General features: G+C 36.6%; 1 protein-coding gene across 5 annotated transcripts in view; it reads right to left on the bottom strand.

Moving 5' to 3' along the window:
* Nucleotides 1-26,102, bottom strand: part of LOC132264957 (dystrophin, isoforms A/C/F/G/H) — a 209,724-nt gene that overhangs the window by 25,859 nt on the left and 157,763 nt on the right. For all 5 annotated transcript variants that reach the window (XR_009468550.1, XM_059765308.1, XM_059765310.1 and 2 more), the window contains 4 exons: nucleotides 24,264-24,436; nucleotides 15,991-16,141; nucleotides 7,634-7,757; nucleotides 7,422-7,576 (listed from right to left, as the gene is read on the bottom strand). Coding sequence is in view for 4 of the 5 variants with exons in the window: in XM_059765308.1 (XP_059621291.1) it covers nucleotides 7,422-7,576; nucleotides 7,634-7,757; nucleotides 15,991-16,141; nucleotides 24,264-24,436 (603 nt within the window). In the remaining variant the exon portion in view is untranslated. The remainder of the gene's footprint in view (nucleotides 1-7,421; nucleotides 7,577-7,633; nucleotides 7,758-15,990; nucleotides 16,142-24,263; nucleotides 24,437-26,102) is intronic.

Here is a 26,102-nt window from a genome sequence, read left to right as displayed (position 1 = left end):
TGCATTTAAACGTGAGAAAGAGACGAAATTAAATATGTTGTGATTCACTTGATATTTTAATCCAATCGCTTCTGTTTCTTCTCAACGATAAATTCCTCCTCTAGAATTCCCTCTAAAAGTCTGTGCTTAATTCTGAAAATTACCGAAGATCACAAGAGATGGAAAGTGACGTGAAAAAATGCGCCACATGCGATATTCTTGTTGTCATCTTCACTAATTTAAGTCACTCTTCCGAAAATTGAGTGTTTATTTAAAAAGAAAAAATTATGAGAAGCGTCGAAAAGAGGTGAAAAAAGACAGGAAATTCCAGCAGTGAAAATGCAAAGTGAGGGTGTGTGAATTGTGATGTAGAAATTCCAATGGAATTAACTTAATAAATCATTGGAAATAGCACTCCTCGAGTGAATGGAGGGAAAAAAGGCAGAAGTCATGTGTGAAATTTCCTCAATGACATGCATAGAAAATGAAGAGAGGAAAAAGAGCCAAACCCAAAATGTAATTCTGTTCATGTGCATTTGCCATTGTTCTATCCCGACATTTTACGATAAAATTTGTATCAATAACATTGGAAATTGCTCTCTTTTTCTCTCTCTTTCACCAAAGCTTGCGCTACACAATTTGTCATTATTCTAAATTATTATTATTATGATTATTTGCCATTTGTCGTCTTGCATCGCGCGATGTTTACCAGCGGAAAAAATATGAGTTACGAAATTGTGTGTGTGAGTGGAAAAAAGGAAAGATAAACATATCAATATGGAACAGAATTATAATATCAAGCCATCAATATTCTTTTGCCTCTTTCATTTCTTTTCTGCTCAGTGTGATTTTCATTCTTTTCTGTTCCTCTTCTTCAACCAAAAGTCAATCACCAGAGGAGAATAAAATAACATTAGAGAAAATATCTCTGTTTTTTCTTCCTCGTGTAATAAACAAAAATGTGCGCGCCATCGAGAGACGACCGCACATTAATTAAAAATAACCATCAGAGAAAGAAAAAAAAACCACAATAAGAAAGTCTTTTGCTCATTATTTTCTCTCTTTTCTTCCAGCAAATTTTTGAGAGTGAATTTTTTGGGGGGCAAAAAAGGAGCGATAAAATTGCATTAAGATTGATTTGCCTGGAATTCATAATTCACACCATCTGAGAGTGTAATTTTATTCCGCATACACAGAAGGAAAACTTAATTTCTCCACACTCTCTCAATTCCTTTAACTTTTCCTCAGCAATATTTCTGCGGCCTTTGGAGAAAATTTCTCCACTTTGGCCAACGATGTTCCGCCAGATGGGTTGAGATTTTAATCAAGCGAAAAGCAAAAACTCATTTTGCAAGAACTTTCCTCATATAAAATCATTTTATAATACTTCCACAGACTCGCTTAAGATAGTAAATTGAGGTGAAATTGATAAGAAGAAGGCGAGAGAGAAAAAAAAACCCCAACACAGCACATTTATTGAATAATAATCTTCGATGGACTCTTGAGATAGACTTTATCGCTTCGCATTCGTTGTTGTTGCGAAGTTTTGAGTCAATTTGACAAATTGAAGAAACCACAGAGAAAGAATGGAAACTCATTCTTTCTAATGCACAACATGCAATCTCGTCTCCTCTTATCATTCTCTGGATGTTCTGTGCATTTTATTGCCACGAAAAATGTGTTCTTCAACCCATTTAATCGCGTCTTGAAGATAGCAAAGCCCACAAAACGCGCGCGCGGAGATAAGAGAAGAACGGACGGAAGAGAGCTAATGTAAAGATCATCCTCATATAGTACAACAACAACAACATTGTAAAAAGCCCATCACAGTATAAACACATGACTTTTATTCACTCTCCTTTCTAAGTACATCAAAATGCATTAAAAAGACTCGAGCAAGAGGAGCGCAAGAATGGCTGGAAAAAATTTTGTTTACAAATTGCCGTCGAGACAGACACAATCACGAATTCCAATCACTTTGAGCCTCACTTTTTTTTCTTTTCCTCTTTATTTCTCAAATGATTGAGTTTCTCTAAACAGAAATTCTCAATCTCATTCCCAGAGAGCTTCGCAATGTTGGAATTAATAAGAAAATAATGAACAGGAGCGGCCTTTTGTGCGCCAATAATAATGCAAAAGATATTTTAGACAACATATTGTCATATTCATGATGTTGTGCAAAAGAATTTCCAATTGCATTGCACAGAGACTTTGCAAAGACTTCTTGACGCGATCTCAAGTGATGACTTTCACCTTTTGGCGCCATTCAAATTTTTTCAATATAATTCCAATCTCCCATTGATATTTATTAATCGCGCGTCTCTCTTGCCATCAATCGCGCCGAGAGACATTTTCCAAGGCGCAGACAATTTTCTCCAGTTCTCAGATGGAAAATTCACAATTCGACGGGTGCCGTGAAGACTATCAAAATTCAAAATCGCCATTTTTCAGTAGAGCGATTTGATGTTTGAGAGTTCATTTTGCTTTGAAATTTTCCTAATTTTCCCATAAACTCTCTGTTATCTTTCAGTAAATTGATAAAATTGCTCAATTCTATTTTTATGCAATATTTCCCAGGGTTTTCCACTGTTATTTGTTGCAATATTAACTAAAATACGAAGAGTTGATTGACGAATTGGGAAAATTTGGTACAAAAAGTCGGTTTTTGATAATTTTTGTGTATTTTTGTTTTCAAACAATTCGTAAAAATCAACTTTTTACATTTTTCCTGCCCATTTTTTCACACTTTCGTCTCCCGTCTATAAACCGAAAGACACTCACGAAGGGTTTCTGGCTTGGTTTCTTGTCAGTTTAACAGTGAAAAGATTTAAAACTGCAAAATTGAGGTCTTTTTAGCTCATCGAATAATGATTATATAATTCCGATCAGGATGATTTGTGCGGCGAAAACTATTAAAAGTCGACTTTTCATACTTTTCAACGCAACATTGAGAAATTTTCTACACGCGGAGTTTTTAAGAAAAATCTTATTTCTTTATTTTTTGCCAATGCACTCAATGTAATGTTTTCACACGTGATAAGAAGACATTAAGATCAATCCAAACAGACATAAGACGTCAACTATCAAAAAACGACTTTTGATAGTCTTCGATTCACCCGTCGAATTGTGAGGTTAGAAAATCCAGTGTTTTCGACTGAAAAAGGCGCTTCATTCATGTTCTTCTCTGTCTAACGACATTCTTTCGGCTCATAGATGTCTCTGCTGGCGCTGTGTATTTTCTATGGGTTTGACAGGCCGCGCTGGCCATTTGACAAGTGCTTTTGAGGGTCTTTTCTGGTTGATCGCTGATTAAAAATGAACTAATTGAGCTTTTTTCGTGCAGATTGCGCCAAATGAAAGCTGTTTCAATTGTCTACGCACAAAGTGCTTTCGATGAACATAAATAGAACCAAAAAATCTAATATTTGTGAGGTTATGTTTGATTTCAGAAGGTTTTTCAACACAGAAGTTCTTAAATCGTAATTTTCATCCAAATTTACGCGCAAAAACGATGTTTTTAGAGATTATTTAGTCACAGAATGTGTCTTAAATTGATCAATATATTCAAGAAACTTCCGCAGAATTGTACATAACTTCTGTAGATCACACCTTGATTCCACACACAAACACACACACAATGATTAATTGGCAGGCCAGCATGTAATTATCCTCAATTCATGTCACTCTCATCATTTCTCTCCCGGCTGAAGAGACGCTCAAACTACAAATCTTCACCTCACTTGAAGAACAATTAATGCGCATGATTGAGACTCTTTCAACTTGAAATTCAAAACTGTGAAACACAACAATGCCAAAGATGCACTCAATCTAGATGCGAATTGTGGAATTCAGGAGTGATTTATCTAGCAAAATGATCAATCATCCGTCATCAACTCTGACAAATGTGCTCACATCGCGAGAGTGACTCAAGATAAATCGACTAGAGTGTGTCTGGGTCGTGATTCCGGATTAAAGAACTCACGAAGATGTCTTGGACAATGTTGAGTGAGCGACAGAGAGGGAAAATAGGGGAACAACAGTGCGCACACGGGGAGGTCAATGAGACAAATTTTCGTGACAAACGATATGCTAATAGGAGTTTCTTGGTGAACAAGAACATCTTGTGTGCCATTGTTGAATGCGGAGAGCCAAGAATAAAAAAAAGAAGGTAAATTGAATATAATTTCTCCGTCTCGTTGAGTTCACAATAATATATCTATTTCCTTATTCTCACTTCCACTGCGATGGAATCGTGCAACGGGAGAGAATCTTTCTCTATCACAATCTTAAATAAGTTTAAAAACAAGGGGAAGATAATACAGTCAGAAGTAGTGTACAGCTCAGCGGAAGTTATTAGGAAGTGAAAGTGTTGAAAAACTTGCAATATTGTTTTCCTGTGTGTTTATTTGACTGCCTAATCTTCCGAATTCTTTAAATTTCCTTCGATTTTTACGCAAAATCAATAATAAAAATCTTTTTTCTAGGTTATGTAACGAATCAAAAACAGATTTACTGAATAATTCACATTCTAACACATCAATTCTTATGTTCAATTCGGAGAAATTGCTATTCATCGGCAAAATTAAGTGTTTGCAAGCAATTAAACTTCTCTATTCTCACTTTTTGATGCCAAGAAACACGCGCAAATTGTATTGAACTCGAGCATAACCTCAAAAATAGTCATTTAAATTTGTAAAATGTCCATTTAGACAAACTTTTGGACAATTTTGACTCTAAATTTGCAGTTTTGAGATTATTTTGTGATCAAGAAAGCTTCGAAATGGAGTTTTTGATGATCTCTTAGTTATATTTTGAGGTTATGGTCGAAAAAGGTACTCAAAAATGCGTTTTTAAGACGATTCTTACAGAAATATCGGATGGAAACTTAAGAAATTCAGTATAATTTGGAAATCAATGTGAAAACAGCCTATACCGAAAGGTGATACTGAAGATCTCTTGGTTATATTTTGAGGTTATGTTCGGAAAATTTGTCCAAAAAAGCGATTTTTATATGGTTTCACCCAGAAAATGTTACAAAAACTTAAGAGATTCACTATAATTGGGGAATTGATGTGGAAACAGTCTAAAAACTTCAGGTTCTAGAAGTGTCAGGCAAATTTGGAAGTGTTTGAAAGTGGTGTACAGATTTAAGGCATATTATCTCCCCCTTGGTTTGAAGACCTCAATTTGATCGCGCTTTGTATTCACGCGGGTGAAATTGAAAACATCCTCAGGACGTGACTTTTATGTTTCAGCATCATGTTTGATGATTAAGAGTGATTAAGAGAGAGTTCAAGGACGGCTTTTTTCTTCTTCAAATCACACTCCAAAGTGTCACGAATCTCTTAGACCTCGTCCAACATCTTCACAGTGTCTTTGATGCAGCACAAAGCGCAGCGTAAGAGAATCTCAACCCCCATAAATGGATCACATTGCAGGCTTTCCCCATATATTTTCTCCACGCTTCCGCGACAAGCAGTCTGGCAAGAGTCGCATCGCGCAGGAATCAGAGAAATATAAGCGCAATGTGCAGGCGAAATGATATCATATTTCACCACGTTTAGACACTGAGTAATACTAATAGAATTTCTTGGGAATTCCATTGTGCATTATAATAAATTATAATTGCAACGAAAGTCTTGTGCATAAAATAATCGTCTTTGAGTATCAATTTTCATGCCATAATGGTGCGCTTGGGTGTTGAATATAATCCTCCATATTTATAATGAATGGCACGAATGGCAAGACATTTTATTCCGCAAACCTTGCAAAAAACGGAAAACTGTGCCGAAATCGTTGAATTTGAATTGTAGAAAATCACCTTTAGCGCCTCTAGTGGTGATTGATTGGCATTATTCATCAGAAAACTATTTAATTTCACAAGAGATTCTCCATTCCATGTCCTTTCTGTACTGAAAACGTTCTAAATTTGACTTTTGGAGCGATTCCCACTCAAACTGAAGAATGTTAAACTTAAAACATGTAAAAATTAAATATTCCAAGTGAATAAGGAAAAATACATCTTAATATTCACGTTAAAACAGTGTTTCAGAGTTTTTAAGCGATTCCACGATGTGTTAGAAAAAGGAAAATTGTGAAATTTGTTAAGGTTCTTAAAACACAACTAAATAATTAGAAATTCCGTGATAAAAAGATTTTACTGCGAATATTTTTCATGTTCATTCTTCGAAATTAGAGCAATAATCACAGATTGATCTGGATAACACATTTTTAACATTCCTTCTTTGAATGGGAATCGATTGATTTATTGCATTTTAAATTCATTCTAAAATGGCGGCTGAAATAATGGCGTCACAGATCAATGAAGAATATGCGTTTAGTGTTAGTTTAACGTACTAAAATCGATCTCAACGCTACTAGCGGTGATTTTACGAACTTCTGATGTTCTCAAATGCTGAAGGCATATTTTTTTTAAATTCATTTTCCATTTGCTGTTCCCTTTTCATGTTGTTCAACAATATATTTCCTTCTTGTTCACTTGGTTTTCTGTTCACTTTGTTCATCCTTTCTGTGTGTGTGTGCGTTGAAACACCACAAAATGCGCACCACTTTACTGGTTTTACACCTCAAATATTTAATTTCAAATGGAATAATTGGTAAAACCCACATAAAACACTGCGCATCTTCTTCTATCAACATTCCTTCGCGCGATGCCACATCTGCCCTCGCTTCAGTCCTCGGATATCATGCACTATTTACACATTTGAGACGTCTTCTGGGCATCTTGTTTCGCCTCCTCGCGTCGGGAGGGAAAAGACATAAAAAAAAAGAACGACAAGAAAAACACGGGCTTCCAACACTCAAAATACAAACATGAGAATAATCTTAGGAGAGGAAAATTTCTTCAGCCATCAGGAGAGAGAGAGAAAGAGAGAATTTTGTGTGAGGTCAAAAAGGGGATGAAGAAAAGCAAGAACGACACGAGAAAACAATCTGCAGTATCAATTTGTGTATGTTAAGGGGACAGACAAAGTGTGTTGGAAAGGGAAAAAGAAGAGAAAATCTCATTGAAGTGAAAATTTAAATCGGAAAATCTGGCTAAATCCCACCCAATTGATCCTCATGGTGTGTGTGTCTTCACTCTTGCATCGATTCCAGCAAAAGGGGGATGGAAAAGCTTATCACACGAGTATTTTCCAACCCCCTTCCTTGCCATTCTTTTCGGTGGCTGTTTTTTTTCCTTCTGCTTTCTCTTGCTCTCCATGCATTTGCACATCGTATCAGGAGACCATGAAAGGAGGATTATGAGGACTTTTATCTCACTCGCCTCAAATTCCATCCCCGTGGCTTTGCATGCAGAAGAATGAATAATAGAATCCCCATTCTTGCTGACAAATTGTGAGAACACATCGCATATGAGAAGTGTGAAGTGATGAATTCAGGGGGAAAATTTCTGGACAGAGAAAGAGTTCAAAACTCACCGTCATGTACTCATCGAGACGATGCTTCCAGTGGTCAGATCGATCAATTAGATTGTTCCATTGCTCAGACAATTTGGCCACTTCTCGCCGGATGCTGCGCGTCAGCTCCCTGCTCTGCTCCTCCGCCGACAAGTACCTCGAGTCGCTGTCCAGCGCTGCAATTGCCACGCGGGAATCAGAGGTAGAAGTGCAGCTGATATGAGGACACTCACCTTCTGTGTCACTTGTATCGGACACTGGCGGTTCGCTGGCCACATACTGTCTGCCACTCAGCAAATTGCTCTCCACGATCGGCCTCTTGTCCTCCAATTGGCGGCGGAACGCCTTGTGGTCGTCCTGAAGCGACAGGAAAATCCATTTTACACCATTTCTCACAACTCTCGCTTGGCAAATATTATGCAATTGTTATCCACTTGCCGAAAAATCTAATATATCTTTGTGTGTGTGTGTGAAAAATCTGGTGTGTGGAATTTCAATTTTCATATCTCTTCTCTCTTGCAAAGAGCTTTTTTTTTCACCAAAGAATTTCCTCTTCTTCTCCTTCTGTGGTTCAGAAGAGAGAGAGAGAAAAATATTAAAAATGATTCTTGGCAATATATATTGAGTAGGAAAAAGTCTACATGTTTTATCATTTCTCAAGCTATTTGATATTCAAATGCTCAACACCGAGAATGCAGAAGAAAAGTTACTGAGTTGGAAAAGAGAAGAATTCCTACATTTCAACCCAAGGAGGAGATAATATTCCTCAAATCTCTGCATCTTTACCAAAATCTTTAACACTTCTAAAGCCATTTTCAACTGTTTTTCACACTCAATCAAATTGTGAGGTTATGAAACCTGCTTAAAAAGTCCTTCTTGGACGAATTTAAATCCTTTCAAGCTTGAAAATTAGTTTCTCTACTAGATTATCAAGTTAAATTTGTCATTTTACAGCACAAACCGTGGAAAAAACTAAGCAAAGAATTATTTTGAGGTCATGATTGACTTTTAAGCTTTTTCTCAATCAAAATTCAGGTTTTTTCGATCAGAAATGCTCAAATTTAACCAAGAAAAAAAGCGAAATATTCTCAATTCTGCCTTATCATAATCTAAGTTATGCCTTCAGAAAATGCTTGGAAAAACTTTGATCAAATTGTGAGGAATCTTTGAACATTTCTACAAGATAATGAGGTTGAAATTGCCACTTTAAAGCACAAAGAATCATTCTTCTAGACTAAAATTTGATTTTTTGAGGTTATGATGAACTTTGAAGCTCTTTCTCAATCAATTTGAAGTTTTTTTTCGATCAAAAATGCTCAAATTTGCCAGGAAAAGAGAAATATTCTCAGTTTAAACAGAAATTTGATGATCTTAAGCGCTTAAATCAATCACATAACCTAGAAAATCAATGAAATTGAATTTATCTAAGTAAAATTTGTCGATCGTAATATTTGTCCCTTGTTTCAACCTCACCGAGAAAATTCTGGACTTTCTCAAGCATTAAATTGTGTGGATGTAAATTGAAGAGTGAGAAAATATGATTGAATTGAAATTATGTAAATTTTCAGCAAATAAAATCAAAGTGCAATTAATTAATTTTCATCTACTTTTGCACTTTGGTGGAAAGTCAAGGGAAATGTCTATTTATCTGGTGATACTTCTTAAGGCATTCTGTCGCTGTGGCAATCGATTTATTTGCCGCTCAAGATATCACATGTCAAATAACCCAGTGATTACATTATATCGAGAATGTGTCAGAGAGTTTTGTATATCCACAGCAATTCTATGTGCCACAAATGTGGAGCACATATGAAACAAACCCGTCACACTATTAACTATTATTAAAGTCAAGGAGATTCTTGTCATGTGGATATCTTTTTTTCCCCTCTCGTTGCATTCCGCATTGGCTTTGGGGGTAAAAGAAGAAGCAAAAATCATCCATCTGGCGACTCCCCATCGCTCTCTAATAAAGTCACCACGTTCCTCTTGTGTGACTCATTCAATTGCCATGAATCTCTTCCGTCTGGTGTTGTGACACATTTTAGAGAGAAAAAAACTCCCGCAGAAGAAGAGAAGCTTATCCAGCAAACTCTCCATTGGCGCTCACACAAGATGATGAGCGAAAGTGTGAAGAGGTTGGAAAAATGCACAGGAGAGAAATAGAGGAAGAAAATTCCTTTAATCACTATAATTTCACTTCTTCATCAGTGAAAAGATTCGCCAACCTCGCATCATTCAGAGACACTGGGAAACATGGAGTAAAATGCATTGAATGCAATTTAATTTAATGGAATTTCACTGACCCATTTGAATGGCAACGCTTTCGATGACTTGACTCAATTAATTTATCACATTCAGGCGTTTTTTTCTGTTCCTTCAAGCAAAATATTTTGGCGTATAAAATTCCTCACTATCGATAGTATTTTCCAAACCTTTTCACACACACACAGACGCCCAAAATTTACGTTTTGCAATAAAGTCGTGATGGTTTTGCTTCGAGAGCCAAATGATTGCAATTTTTGCAATAAACGTAAACCATAACTTCCCCAAAAGACACTTTTATTATATTAGACGGCGAACATATAAGAATACTCGAGCGGATATTGAAGTATGTATCAGTGTCTGTAAATCTCCCCAAAGTACATGTTGTACATCAAGAGAGTGTGAGAGAATGGTTATTAATTTTTCACTTTTGCCATCAAATTGCACTGCCAAGCAGTGTTGTGCCTTTACATGGTAAAAAATACCTCTTTACATTTTACACGTAAAGAATGTGTGAAAAATGTAAAATGTCAAGTAAAATGTAAAAATTCTTTTCTGAAGTTTAAAAAAACTACTGAAATTCCCGTGGAATTCCCGTGGAATTCCCGTGGAATTGCAGAAAATACTTTTTCTCACATACGCGTGAAGTCGCAAAATTGTAAAGAAACAGTGAAAACTCAGGAAAATCTGCAAATTGTTGGCATAATTGAGTAAGGTAAGTTAATAATTCAACAACTGATGTTCCAATACATTTGTTTGATGGAATATCGAAGTTTTACTCTAATTTTACAAGCAAATTTGCTAACTGAACGTATATTTTTTGTATTCTTTTCGAGGTGCTTCTGCTGCCGATTAACCATCGAGGAAAATACCAAGCAAGGAAGAAGAATGTCCATCCAGCAATGGACAGGTCTATGGAATGTCGGATCGCATTTTATGAACTTCATTCTTTAGATTTTGGGCAAGAGAAGACGATTTTCATGCCGATTGCTTCATTTCGTTGTTTTTTGGCGAATAAAAACCATTTTAAGCACACTTGAGTCTTCGGACAAGCGCTTCGGACATCCCAGGAACCCCATAGACGCCCGCAGGATATGCTTCGATGGCCAATTCCTAACTAAAAACGTCTCTTCAGAAATCATCTTCACATGGACGAAAAGAACAATGTGACAGTTGCTTATTATGCTTATCCAGAATGCACAGCGGGAAAAATCCATGTTTAGCAAATATCTTGGCAAGAACTTCAAGGATTGCAAGAGATTAAATTTTTGCCTAAGAATCATAAAACCGAGAAATCTGTCTGCACATTTTGGTCTTAATTACCTAAACGAGGGTAAAATTCACAAAACTCTTAATGATTTTGGCTTCATGGAAAAACGCCTGAAGTAAATTTTCCGATATTAACGAATGTTCGATTCGAAAAATTGAACCCAATTTTCATATTTTACATTTTTTCTTTACATGTAAAAAATAAAGTGTGTAAAGAAAACATTTTTTACCATGTAAAGAATTGTGTAAATGTAAAAATGTAAAAAATTCGCCCATCACTGCTGCCAAGAAAAAGTGTGTGTGAAAAGACATTGAGAATCATCAATTTTTTGAAGCTTTCTCGTCGACACTTTATCATTTAATAATTCTTCAAATACAATTTCCTCCCTCAAAAGCCACACACACACACTGGATTACATCCCCTTTCGGGGGAGGGTTTTACGCTTCACTTAATAATATTGCATAAAAGAAGATATACGATGGCTTTCTTGTGCAAAATCTCAACCCAAACACAAATCCGTGCAGATTATCTCCACAAATAATATGGATAGATGCGAAATGAGGGTGCAATGAGAGCCTCTTTCATTTACTATATCAACCCTCAACCCCACAAAATTCCATCCCTCCTCGACATGGCATATTTTATGCCAAGCAATATAAAGTGCTTTTATTGCACGGCGACTGAGAGAGAAAACATATGAAAAGTTGAGCATGAGATTTCATCATTATTTGCGAATTATGGCAAATTTTCGCACTCTCGTGTGTATATTTATTAAATGTTGCAATTAAAGTGGTGAAAATGAGATTTTCCCTTCTTCAATTTATCCCTTTTCCACGCCAATTTCCGCCACGCGAGGCACACTTGCGTGAAAAAGAATAGAATCATCCGACAAAAGATTCTAAATACTTTAAAAATTCTTCAGCTTTATCATCAATTCTCAAAATATAATAAATCTCTTGACCTTTCTTCTGGTCTTTCTGTAAAAATCCACTAAAACCCACATTTTTGAGTGTCTTTTCCGAACATAACCTCAAAATATCAACAAAAGATCTTCAAAGTCTCTGTTTGAAACTTTCTAGATCACGAAATCATCTGTTTTGATTAGATAATGAACTCAAAATTGCTGATTCAGAGTTAAAATCGTGCAGAAAGTTTTCTAAATAAACTTCTTGCAAGTCAAAATGATAATTTTTGAGGTTATGTTTGACATTTACACATTTTGCAGAGTTTCTGTGCGTTAAAAGTTCACAAAAGCAATGTTTAATGCATGGAAATGAAGAATTTTGTCAATTCCTCTGCCATAACCTCAAAATATCACTAAGAGATCTTTTAAAGCTCCGTTTGAAAGCTTTCCAGGTAACAAAATCATCTGTTATCATTAGAAAATGAATTCAAAATCGCTGTTTCAGAGTGAAAGTCGTGCAGAAAATCTGCTAAAGAAACATTTTTGCAAGTCTAAATCAATGTTTTTGAGGTTATGTTTGACATTTACACAATTTGCAGAGTTTCTGGGCGTTAAAAGTTCACAAAAGCAATCTTTAATACATGTAAATGAAGAATTTTACCAATTTATGTGCAAAAAACCCAAATTATTTCATTAAATCCATTCTTTATTCGTTGCATAACCAAAAAAAAAGGATTTTTACGTAAAAATCAGAGGAAATCCAGAGAAAAATGATCATTTTATCTCCTCGTTGGTGAAAAAAGGATTTTAGAGCAGAGATTGAAGCTATAAATTCTGCCACGAGTGTTTAAAGGACTCTTTAGGACATCTCGAGGGTGCTTTTGGCCTTCAAATTCCCCACGCGAGCGTCATAAAATTTGTCATCGCAGTATATTTGTCTGTATAATAATCCGGGGAAAGCATCTAATATAATAATAATGATGAATGAATAGTGGCGCTAAAAGGGAGTGAAATGAATTTTCAATGAAGTTGTTCAAATCACTGCGCAATATTGTGTGACAAATCACATAATTCGACACGCGGTGAACTCTCGTTAAACAAGCATATATATTGCAGGAGAAATGCTGAACATAACAAGAAGGGCTGCAAAATTCCATCGAGAGAGCATTTTTCATCCGGAGTCTCTCGAGGGGTTGGAATTTGCAAAATTTCCCGCCCACTTCTTCACCTTCTTCTCCTCAATATTAAGAGAACAGCAAGTTCAGTGGAGCAGCAAAATTCCATGCATTCTCTTGGATAAACTATGTCGATATATATATATTTTCATTTTTGCATTTGCGCATTCTTTCGAGCCTCGGCATTTAAGGACTTCTTTTTTAACGACTGCTGGGAATTTTCACGACAAGCGATCAAATTCACCTCAGGGACTTTTGCGCAAGAATTCAAACTATATGAATAAAATGTTTTGGGGAGAATTTCAAAAAGCGCCAAGACGTATGCAATTTCCCACTGATTCAAAATCATTCCTCCCAATCAACTGAATATTGTGTGAGAAGAAATATTCTTCACTGGCACACAACTTAACATAAACTTTGCTTCGCATTTGCAAGTCTATTGAAATGAATTTAACCATCGGAATGTGGCCAATGTAAAATCGTCTGTGTGAATTTCTCCTCTTCTTCCGCCACGGAAACTTTTTGCAGAATGCAAACCAAGAGAGAGAGAGAGAGCGAGCACAGGAAGTGCGGTCGAAGGACTTTTCATAGGAGAAATGCACAAAGTGTTGGGCGAATTGTTAACATTTCACAAATTGTATTTGTAGCATGTTAATTTCAATTGTAAAAATAGTAAAAAATCATTAAAATTGAAGCTCAGTTTGTGCATAAATTAATTTTAAATTCTTTTTAAACAGTTTTTATGCTCAAATTAATCAATTTGAGACATTTTTGCTTCTGCTTTCTGTCAGTTATCTGTCTATATCTTCCAAAGTTCTTGTCCGATTGTCAAGATTAGCACGGATTTGGAAAGGTTATTTCACAGCCTACAACTCTCTAGAATAAGTCAAGGTCGTCAAATGGCAGCTAAATGATGTTCAAGGTCGGTATTTGCCGTAAAAGTCTGTCAATGCATTTTTTGATATTAATATTCACAATGGCGTCAGTTTTTGGTGGATTTTCAAGAAAAATGGCTCTTTAGAATAGGCAGAAAACAGCCTACAACTCTCTAGAATGTGTGATTTCTGTCAGACCACGTTTTAGCGCGTCTTTGATAGATTTTTTCACGTTTTTTCCACATATTCTTCACATGCAAATTGATGCACTTTTTACCCATAAGTAAAGTCACAACTCCAGCTCAAGGGGATGAGTTTTGGGGTTTGTCGAGAGCCCCAATCTACAGGGTGTGTTTGTGGTGATGAACAAAGCTTCGACAATTCCATCCTGTTAATTCCTATTTACGGCAACTCTCTGTGTGTGTCCAGAAGAGAGAGAGAGAGAGAGAGAGAGAGAGAGAAGAGAGGAAAGGAGGAAATTTATCTCTGAAATTGCAATAAACTGACTTTCTCTCTCGCTCAGGATCGCACACAGCAATTTCCCACATACCTATAAATGCTATTGTTTCAATCCCCCAAGTTATGTGTGTTGAATTTAATGTACAAACCGGTTGTCGACATGCACAAGACAAGGGTGAAAACATCCCCCGAACGAAAATCTCCCAGTGAACTCACCCACATTTACAGGCGCCGTTTTCAGCCACCCTTTCGAGATATAATATCAATTTAAAGCTTTATAGTTTGCAACAGAGTGAAATTCTCTCATTCATGACTGCGCCAATAAAATCTCCCTCGAGCGCTGAAAGAATCAATTTTGATGTGGAAAAATTACACTCACACGAAAATTTCACAGCGCCCGGAAAAGTGATTAAATCAATTGATTTTTCAGTCATTACAGATTTCGTTCAACAATAAATTCACCCCGCGATGTTTTATCGTAGTTTGCGTCGAATTTCCACCACCAAAATTGCTCAATGTTAATAAATATTGTTGGGGGCCAGAAAAACGCCACATTTTCACCCAGAATTTCAGTAGAAAAATGCATTTTCAGCACACTCCAAAGGAGGAGATAATATTGTCGGTATGATTTTAAGAAGTTGTGAGTGATTAAATTACAAAAAAAGATGATAAATCAAACATGAGAGTCTAAGAAAATGTCAATTTTAAGAGCTTTCAGACTCATTTTTCACTGGAAAGTCATTATTTTGCGTCCAATTCAGAGTCGCAATGAATTATTATCCTGCAATATGCTTTGAAGGAGTTCTAAAAAGGACTTTTCACACATTTTAAGTGAATTGTCTAGAAGTTTACGGTCTAAAAAGTATCCGGAAAATGTAATTTCAGGCGATTTCTGTTCTACTATTGAAGAAATTATGAGATTTGTATTTTATGTGGCAAAACTAAGACATTTTTTTTTATCCAAATAACTCCAATTGAGAAACTTTTCATGTTTTGTGGTGTTAAACAATGAAAAATTGTCTCAAATTTCAGTCAAGCGCAGAAAACAAGTCTATTTTTGAGGTTAAATTCAATAAATGTTCATGAAAAATATGAAAAGACGATTTATTAGAACTTATTTGAATAAAATGTAACTCGGAAACTATAAAAAATAATATTTTCCGTTTTTCAAATTAACTTTGCTATATTTGAGCGAAAAATTTAAATAAATACTATAACAAAATCAACTAAAACATTCATAAAATAATTATTATTGAGCAATATTAGCACTTTTATTAACAATTTGACAGTGTTTTTAGAATTTTGAAGTAATTTTGGTAAATTTCTCAGCAATATTAATGCAAAATATTCTATTTGTTCTCCTGAAAAAGGACGATTTTGACTGTTGAAAGTCGATTTTTATAGTTAACTTCTTCTAGATCTCATTTATATTTAAATAACGCAATCTTTCCATCGAAAAGTCAATAAAGAATGATTGAAATGTACTGAAAAATTCAGAAAGATCCAACATTGACACTTAATTGATCGATTTAGGTGGTCTTTGAGGTAAATTCTGTGCTGAAAACATAACTTTTAGCAGTTTTCAATTCTCCCCCGTCGACATTTTCTCCCCCTTGGGATTTTCCCGTTGAAAATAAATACTCACAAGTTGCTTCTGCAGACTCGCCGCATCGCCACGAACAGGACTCAAGCCCAGCGTTGACAATTCCGTGTCCTTCCTAATCACCCACTCGGTGAGTTCGCGCAGCGACAGAAGCAGCGCATTCCAGTGCTCAGCATTCGACTCCAGGCGATTTCTAAGGACGAACAGAGAGGAAAAAGATGGTTAGAAAACATCCCAGACAATTAGACTCATTGAGAAATCATCCCGCAAATTAGCTTATCTGGGCGAACAGCGAGGAAAGCTTTCCCGCGCGCGCTTCATTGAGCAATCCGCCCACAGACTATGTAAATTGTATGTAAATTCAACAGAGTGCATCTTTCTGAGAGTTGTGCGCGCGAAGAAGAAGAAGGAGGAAGAAGAAGAGTTGGGGTGAAGGCACAAATATGCCACCTTTTCAACAAATTGTATCCGAAGCAGAGCTGAAAAGCTGCCAGAATGTCTTCTTCAGATAAGATGGAGAAATTTGCAAATTTCCACGCGAAGTGCTTTGAATTGAAGTTTCTCATCTATAATTCCCACTTCTTCAGCATCTTATTCAACTCTATCGTGAGTTATTGGAGTGATTCATACCCCATTTGAGAGAGAACGTGAGCTTTCTTTTCCGCAACATCACACGAGCTTTCATCCTTCTGGCTTTTTTTTTCTTCCAACTCTTCTTTTTCTTCCTCTTTCTCCTCCCAACATTGAAGCCACAGGCATTGAAGCAGCGACAGAAAGTTGCGGGGAGGAAGAGAAGAAAGCTTTTGGGTTATGTGTTAAAGCAGAAATTCCTTCGCGCATTTATCCCTCAACCAATGATCATCAGCCCCAAGACATATCTAACACACACAATTGGATAAAAGAGATATTGAGTAGCTGCTGGAGGAGATAAAATTGAGTGAAATAAATTGAAATCGGATAAGTTGGGGGTGTGAAAGCGCCATTCAAGGCACAAAATCACATTTCAGCAATTCTCATGATAGTTGGAATGTCGCCGAAAAAAAAGGAGAAATTGTGCGAGCAAATAAGAAAAGAAAAACAGGCGGAAAATGAGAGTGAAAGACAACATGAGAAACATTCCAAAGGACAAATTTATCTATTTATATTTCACATCATTCTAATAAACAATCCCATAAAGAATTGTTCACGCAATTGCGAGAGGGAGAAGAAGAAAAAAGCACAAGAACGAGCGGAAAAGGATGGAAAAATCAGTGTGAAGGGAGGAATTTTAATGAGTCTCAATCCTTTTGCAATGATTGTTCCATTTTCTCAGCAAGAATCCACCCTAACCTTAAGAAGCTTTTCCACTCCTTCCAACATTTTGTGGGCATTTTTATTCACCCTCATTTCACTTGGGGATTTATTTACTTCTTTCCCTGCTTTTTCTCCACTCGTTTTTTTTTCTGCCTAGCTTTGCAAATGTGCACAAGAGAGTGAGAGAGAAAAAGCGAAAGAAATTTGCACCAATTAAAACAAGTGCTGAGAATCAGCATTTAAAATGAGAGAGTTCAAAAATTGCACTGCATTTTAATCTGCTTCATTTGGAGGTTTTTGATTAAAATTTTAATTTTTCTATCCACCAATTTACCTCCGGTATTAATGCACTGTGAGAAATCCACTGGCAATTTTACTGTCCAAATCAAAGGGGTTGCTAATATTAGGGGATGCAGTGACATTTGACTAGAAATATCAAATACTGAAATTATTGTGCACAATTTTTGATGAATTTCTCAGCTGAAAAGCTTGCAAAAACCATTAAATACACAACATTTCCTTAATACACAATCTATAATCGGATATTTAGGGTTTTACGCAAGGTTTTACACTTAAATCGTGTGTCGCCGGGGAAATGGAAGCTCGAATTCGAGCTTTTTATCATTAATAAAGCTGCGAAACTTGCCAAATTTTCTTCAAAACCCTCAAAACGCCCTCAAATCGTTCGTTAATTGGTATTTATCGGAATTTTTGACTAAAATATGGCCGAATTAATTAAAAAATTCAAAAACATTACTGGAAAATCAACTTTTCATACTTTACTTGAACATTTCTTTAAAGTTTCAAATGAGAAAAAATTGAAAAGATATGAGAAATATTCATATTTTACCCACAAAATAAAATTATTCACAAAAATCTTCTAATTTCTGTATTTAAACACAGATTTATAATTTTCTTTGCCACATTCTTTTTGTTTAAACTCTATGAATGACGTTCCAATTGGTTTACTTTCTATTCTTTTTCTTCTTTAAATTTCACATAGAATTTAAGATCTAAAAAAATCTTCAATTGAACTTTCTTCAAATGCTTCTAAATTCAACTCTTTCTAACTTTCAAAGACAAGATGATTAAGACTGTGCGGAAAATTCACGCCTTCACCTCATCAAGAACAACTGGTGCGCGCGTGAAAAGCTTTCCACATTAAAGTTCACCCCCTTTTCGACGACTTTCAGTGAGTAAATTTTAATTGATCAAAATCCTGAAAATTTCACTTATAATTCCATCTGGCATATCGATTGGAAAATATTGAAAAACTTTCCCTATAAATTACACCGAAAAACTTTTCTCTCAGTGCACTGACAGTTGGTCGAGGGCCGAGAGGAGGGTGGAAAACTCACCCTCTCACCCTCTCTCTCTCTCGGGGAGCGTGAAAAGCTATCCATATCGAATATATTGTTGGAAAATATCCCAACACAAATAAAGCGTGGATTATGAAGATTAACAGGAAATGTAAACAAATCACCTTTTTGACGGGATTTTCACTGTGGCGCGTCCGCGGGTGCTTTTGAACTTGGACCATTCCAAGGGTGGGGGTTGGGGATGATAAACAAACGCCCATCGCGACCCACAATGCTGTGCGGGCATGTAAAACACTGCCCTAATTCCCGTCATAATTCATATTTTTTCCCCTACGCGGCTTTTTTTTCCACCACCACCACAGCCAGAACAGGTGGCGGAGGGGGTCGAAAAGAGGGGGTTGGCTGTGTGTGAGGGTTGTGAAAGTGGTTTTTCAGCGGATGATGCGTGCGTGGAAGAGGTGAAAATTCCAAAATGCCGTATAAATGTTACAAATTCGCGAAAATCCCATCAAAATCCGCCGGTGGCTTTTCACTGTGGAGCTTTCACTGGCATCAGTTTGCTTTTGGTGGTGAAGTGGAAAAAAAGTTTTCCATTAAACCCCGAGTGAAAGAGAGAGAGAAAAAACATACATATTTTCATAAAATATTTCATTGGTTTCCACTTTTCAGTGCGCGAAAAAAAAGGGGTCAAAAGATGACCAGAAATTTTTTTTTATCTACCAAATATTTTATCTTGGTGAATTTTTTAATTAGATTCTCATGTTGGCCTTTTAGCTGGAAAAAAAAGTTTTATAGGGAAAATTGGAGGTGGAAAAAGGCGTTTTTTCTCCCCCACCCCACCCCCTTTTTGCCAGTGAATAAGACAAAGTTTCACGGCTAATATTTTGCTGTATGTCAAGCTGCATCAGAAAAGTGATGCACCTTTTTGCCTCTCGTGCAGCTTTTGGGAACTTTTCCGGAGCGCAATCAGCATGAAAAATTCATTTTGACACTTCTCAACAGACTTTTCTCGACACGCCAGATGAAAATCAGTTGTGTGGTTAAGCTTGTGACGCGCCTGACAAACAGTTTGAGTGAATTTCCGCATAAATTTCCTACACCGCATTTCGAAGGAATCTCACGCCGTGCAAACACTGAGAGAAAAAATCAGACTAAAATTGAGTCAAGTAAGTTTTTTGGTCTGTTTTTGGGTTAGAAAATGATTAAAATTGAATTATTCATGGATTTTAGTCTCAATTTTCAGTTTTTTTTTCCTTTTAAGACGAAACATTGAAAAATTTCTTCCTTTTGAGTCCAAGAATAATTGAGAAACATTTATTAAATTCTCTAAATTTTAATCATATTTCGCAGAAATAAATTTTTTATTTGATTTAGAATGAAAAAGTCTCAATTTAAGTTCAATTTCAAGCCGAAATCAAGCCGAAAAAGGTATTAATTTTACGCTAAAACAGCCTCAAAGCAATAATAATCATTTCTCGATTCAAGAACATATTTTTCTCAGTGCAGAAAGATTAAAATTATGCTTGTCGCCTCACTTTCAAGAGCACCAATGCTCTCAAGTGGGCTTTTGTCGCACACCTCAATTTATCCACAAAACACTCCCACTTGAATTAATTAGCATATTACAAAATTTGCATGATTAATCATCATCATATTAAATAGTTCGGAGGGCTGGAATATCGTTGAATCCACCCTCAATGTCAGAGCGAGAGCTCTTCTCTCTCTCTCTCTCTCTTGGCCTGTTGTAATGCTTGGTGGTTTTGAGAAATTTGATTTATAACAGAAGATTATCGCCTCCTTAACATTCGCCTTGTAAAGCTAATTTATTAATAAATACACATTTGATGACAAGCCTAACATCAATAATTTATCTCACTCTCACCACAAAATTACGACAATTCATCTTCTGCCGAACAATATTTAGCACTCAAGGTTGGCTTCTTGTGTTTGTCTGAATTTTTGGCAGAACAGCTGAAAAGGAAGCTGTAAAAGATGTTTATTGGCTACTGAGGCCACGCCCCTTTGCAAGCCCCGCCCCCATTCGACACTGTCTCAACTTCAAGCTGACGCGAGAAGAGAGAGACAAAATTTTGCTCTCTTGGTTCTTTTAGACTTCTCGAAGGCTTTTGATAGTATTTCCCATGAGCTCTTGTGCCATAAGCTCCTTGACCGCTTCGGCTTTTCCAGTACTGCTTCGCAGCTTCTTCGCTCTTACTTGAGCTCCAGACTACAGATAGTGAAGGTCTGGTGATGCCTCCTCATCTCCTCGTGATCTCACCAGTGGTGTTCCTCAGGACTCCATCCTGGAACCCATTTTGTTTTCCCTGTACATTAATGAGTTGCCGCAGTGTCTCAGATACTGCGGTTATCACTTATATGCAGATGATTTGCAGATCTATTGCTTCGAGGACCCTCAGTCCCCCGAGTTTGCTTTTGAGGCAATGAACGATGATCTTCGCCGGGTCACTCAGTGGGCATCTGATAATGGCCTTGCTCTCAATCCCAAAAAGTCGCAGGCCCTAATCGTTCATGCGCCTAGTAGACGTCCTGTCCCATCTCCGCTTTATCTCTCGGATGAAGTCATTCCTTTCTCTGATCGAGTCAAGAATTTGGGCGTCATTTTCAATAGTTCACTGACTTGGTCAGACCATGTCTCTGAGATCTGCAGGAAGGTCTTTCTTACATTGCGTACGTTGCGGCGCCTCCAATATTTCACACCCAGTGGCACCAGACTCCTGTTGGTCCGAGCGCTTATAGTTCCCTTTTTCACCTATGGAGCGGAGCTCTTCTTCTGCGCTAGCATGGAGACCCGTGATCGCTTGAAAAAGCCATTTAATTCCTGTCTGAGATATGTCCATGATTTGCGGAGATTTGATCATGTATCTCCCTATGAGAGCACGATACTGGGCACGCTAGTCTTGAGCTATATTGAAGATAGAGCCGTCGATTTTATTTCGCGGCTACTTTTTATGGGCCGGCCTGGATATCTTGGCTCTTGGCTGCCGGATCGTCTGTCAGGTCTTCCTCTCTCAGTGTGCCGTGATCGAGGAGTCGCATTCTCCACAATTCACTCTTTGTTGAGAGAATTGTCCTTTGGAACATGTTGCCGCGTAAGTGGAAGAGGGAGCTGATACTCCAAAGTACCGTCACAGCTCCTCGCATATAAGTTTGCACTTAGAACTTCTTTGTTTTTTTATATAACTTCATTTGTATCCGAGAGGACACCTTGTCCTATTGTCGCATTAAATATCTAATATCTAAATATCTAAAAATTAGCAAGAATTCCCAACAAAATCACTGCACATTTCACATCCACCAACCAAACAATGTCCCAAAGACACTTCCAATTTGCGGATATTTATGGGCGTCGAGCGCCTGGAGATGGAAGAGAGATCACAACAATTCAAATATGACAATCTAATTTACTAAATACACTCCACGAGGGTGGAAAGAAGTCAAGAGAGAAATTGGATTTGAGCGACAATGATGGTAATCTCTGGCACAAGCTTGGTCAGGTCTTTTCACTGTACAATGAATCTTCGTCAAATTTTTGTACGCCTAAAGAAGGCTCTCGAGAGATTAAATAGCAGAGAGAAGAGAGATTTGCATATTAATCGCCCTTTTTTTTCACCTGATACACCGCATATTTTTATCCTTAGGAGATTTGTATACAACAAGAGAGAGAGAGGGATGGGAATTTCATCCCTCATTTGGGTGCCTTTAATCATTTTTCAAAAGACTTTGAGCTATTATTTTTTAATTTCCCCGCACAGCAGTTGTAAGTTTGGGTATTTCAACATTTTCAATATTGCGCGCGATATTTTGCCAATGGCCGAAGCAATATTGTGGAGGGCGCCAAAAAAGGAGTTCACAGGACGAATGGGAGCGACAAAGTGATTGATGTTACATAAGTTGCAAGGAAAAACGATGAGAAATTTTAATTATATTTCACCAAATGATTTATTACTAAACTGTTAAATTCATTAAGAATCCTTCATCAAGATGAGAGCAAAATCACGCGCATTGAATATTCACTAAAAGAATTTTTACTTCACCATCTTCAGAAAAGTGAAGTGAATGAGTGGAAATCTGATGAATTATATTGCATGAAAATTCAGTTCAGGACTCTCTCCTTTTCCCTTAATATTGCAAACATTTATGCACACATAAGTTATAATATGCGAAAAGTTGCATTCAGAGTAGAGAAAATTTCTCTTGCAGATTTCTTTTCATGCCACGACATGTGATACTTTTGCACCCATGGCAATGGCATTAGAAATGAAATATTTTCATTCTCTCAGCAGTACGTGTTGAAGATTTTCAAGTATACTTCGCTCACTCTACAATCTCTTTCTTCTTCTCTCTCTTCTGGGGGGGGCGAAACACTGTGAGTTGCTGCTGCTGTGCAGTGGAAAAAGAGCGTGTCATTTGGACATGAAGTGTAGAGAAAAGCTCTTGTGATTGTTATGGAAAATTCACGTGCATTTCAACTATATGCATTCTAAAACCCATCTTCAATGTGAATCTGGTGGAAATCATACGCAACACGCCATAGAGAAAGGCATTAAAACAACCCAGTTAAAACACATTCCGGTGTCCGTCGATTGTCCACTGTTTGTCAATTGTACTGTCCTAGAACACAACAGATATATTTTGTAGTATGTCTTAAGCAAAAAAATGTCAAGACAAAATCCATCACCATAGGCGTTTGCTCCGAAGCCTGCAGAGCATCTTGGAATGACTGTATTCCCCATATTTGGGAGCTTTTCTGTCAAAATAACAGCTGTCAAAGAATAGGAGGGGAAATGTCACACATTTTATCTTGAATAATGAGGAAATGAGCCTCTAAAAAGCGTACATTTCCAGTTTTTTGAGGATTTGACACATTTATCCTTAGTCAGGAATGAGAATTTTCGCAATAGAAATATATTTAGTGAATAATACTATGCGAAAATCTAGTACATTTTCTCTCTTTTTATTCATTCTGAACCGCGAAAGCATTTTTGCTCCATTTTCTATGCCATGATAGACGATTAAAAAGAGTTCATAGCGTCTGAATGAAATCCTAAGTCTCCATTATTTGCAATTTACCAGCGGGCACAAAATGCGCCATATTCACACTACAAATGCAATTAATGGAGGAATTTCAAAGGACTTTCCTGCGAGATTTCCGCAATAAAAACGGAATAAAATAGAAGTCAGGAAAAACAGTGGATTTTCCCATAAAAATCCATTGCCGACACAACGGACAGTCCGATGAGAATCCCGCGTGATTCTATCTTTGCTGATTCTACTGGGATTGAATGGCAAAAAGACAAGACAGAATTTTTGTAAAATCACTCTTGTTGTAAAATTCATGAGAATATTTGTCGAGACGATGAGCTAAAGAGCTTTTAAATTGTTGCAATAATATCACAAAAAGCTTTTGTGCATTTCCATCAGACAAAAGAAAAGGGATTCCAATTGCATATAAATTCCGCATTCCCAAAAACCACACAGTCAACTTTGGCCAATGTTGCCAGTGGAAAATCCAATTGTGAATATGTAACTTCCTCTCAAAAGCACTATTTAGCATAAAACGTCGTGTTTTGTGATGGCAATTCACAAAAGGGGATTGATGGGAAAATACACACACACACACAAACGCAAATTTCCGCACAAATTGCATAGAGAAAATGCCTTAAGCGTGGATAATAAACTCACCGGATGGCGATGCTTTTGGCTTTCAGATGATTCCATCGCTGATTCATCTCGTCCAAGCGACGCTGCAGCATCACAGCATCCTCTTGCGATGTCAGAGAGCCAAGAAGCTTCCTGCCCGTATTGTCCAAGCGATCATAAACCACTCGATGCGATTCAATTTCAGATTGCAAATCCTGCAAAAATGAAAAGGGGAAGAAAACAAGGATGAATAAAGCCTGTCAAAACGGACAGAAAAAAAAGCTGTGCCAATATGGAAAAGTTCAAAGCTCAACGGCACAGCAAAAGTACATAAATCATTATCCTTTTGACAGAATTACATTTTCTGGACATCTGAAAAATTCACACATGTGAGAAAATTCAACTGATTTCGCCTCAGCGCCATTAAAGCAAGAAGTTCTTCGCCTGCAACTTCCGGACAATCCCACAATACACACCGAGAGAGAGAGAGAGAAGCGCAATAACGTCGCTTTTCATGGTCCCACACTGACATATAAACATTTTATAGGAATATTTCAGTTAAATAGAAACTATAAAAGACCCCAAGTTATGATTATTGCCATATTATTCTATGCATAAACAAATTTATATGATACGAAACTAATTTTATGCCTTTTATGCCCACGAGAGAATCGCGCACATGGCAAATGATGTATTTGAACTTCTCTCAACAACGTTAAAATTATGATTGGATTTCATTATGATCATTTTCATAATTTTAATGATCCTTTTTGGTCAATTTTAACCTCATCCAAAAAACTCAATTGTTGAACTTTTCACACTGAATAAGCTCAATTTCAGGTTGAAATTCAATTTGGTAGAAATTTATCGACGGGTGAATTGAAAACTATGAAAAGTCGATTTATCATAGTTTACGTCTTATGAATTTTTGAAAAGCTTTTTATTTGTTCTTTCTGTACAAAAATTTTGAGATTTTTATCTTATGAGAAAATAGCAAAAAATCTGATTTATCTAAAAAGCACAAATGGAAAAAAATTGTCATGTTTTGCGAATGAAAAGTCGAATTTTCATTGTTTACGCTGAACAATTTTTCCCAAAGAAAAATGTCTCAAAAATTGCAGTCAAATGCATAAAACGTCTTTTTAGAAAATATTTGTAGATTTTCAGAATTATTCTAAAATGTTCTTTAGATTTTAAATGAATATTTCTCATATCTTTTAAATTTTTTCACTTGAAAACATTAAGGAAAAATTCAAGTAAAGTATGAAAAACTGATTTTTTAGTACTATTTTCGATAAAATCGACTTTGAAAAATTAAAATTTTCAGATTTTCCATTAATTTTGACATATTTTAGTGAAAAATTCCAATAAATACTGATAAAATCATCTAAAATATTTACAAAATCATAAATTCAGAGCAATATTTTCACTTTAACGGACGATTTGAAGGCTTTTTTAAGATAAATTTGGCAAATTTTGCCGCGATATTGAAGTGAAGTCTTGAAAATGCTCTGCTGAGAAATTGCGTTTTTGGCTTTTCATAGTTTTCCACTCACCCGTCGATATGTTAATAAACCTTGTGCTGATTTAAGTCCTTAACTATAAATCCCTCCCTTTATGCACCTGTTCTAATCTGCATTTTCAAACCTACTTTTTCCCTTTGTCTCTCTCTCTGAAGGAGGGAATTTTCCACTTCATGGCGAAGGTAAAAAGGTGTGCAAACACACGTTAAAAATTGAAGTTTGTCGCCCTTTCTCAAGATGTCTCACACGCTCAACAGACAGAGAGAGAGAGAAAGCTTTTTTTCTTCTTCTGCAAAGCACATTACATGCAAACCACAGAGTGTTGATGCAATTTGAGCGATACTGGAAGCTCTGCTGT

This window comes from Phlebotomus argentipes, unplaced genomic scaffold (assembly GCF_947086385.1).
Source record: "Phlebotomus argentipes unplaced genomic scaffold, Phlebotomus argentipes genome assembly contig_2, whole genome shotgun sequence".
Lineage (NCBI taxonomy): Eukaryota > Metazoa > Arthropoda > Insecta > Diptera > Psychodidae > Phlebotomus > Phlebotomus argentipes.
The sequence above is the reverse complement of the archived record's forward strand: the minus strand, read 5'-3'. Positions and strand labels throughout refer to the sequence as shown.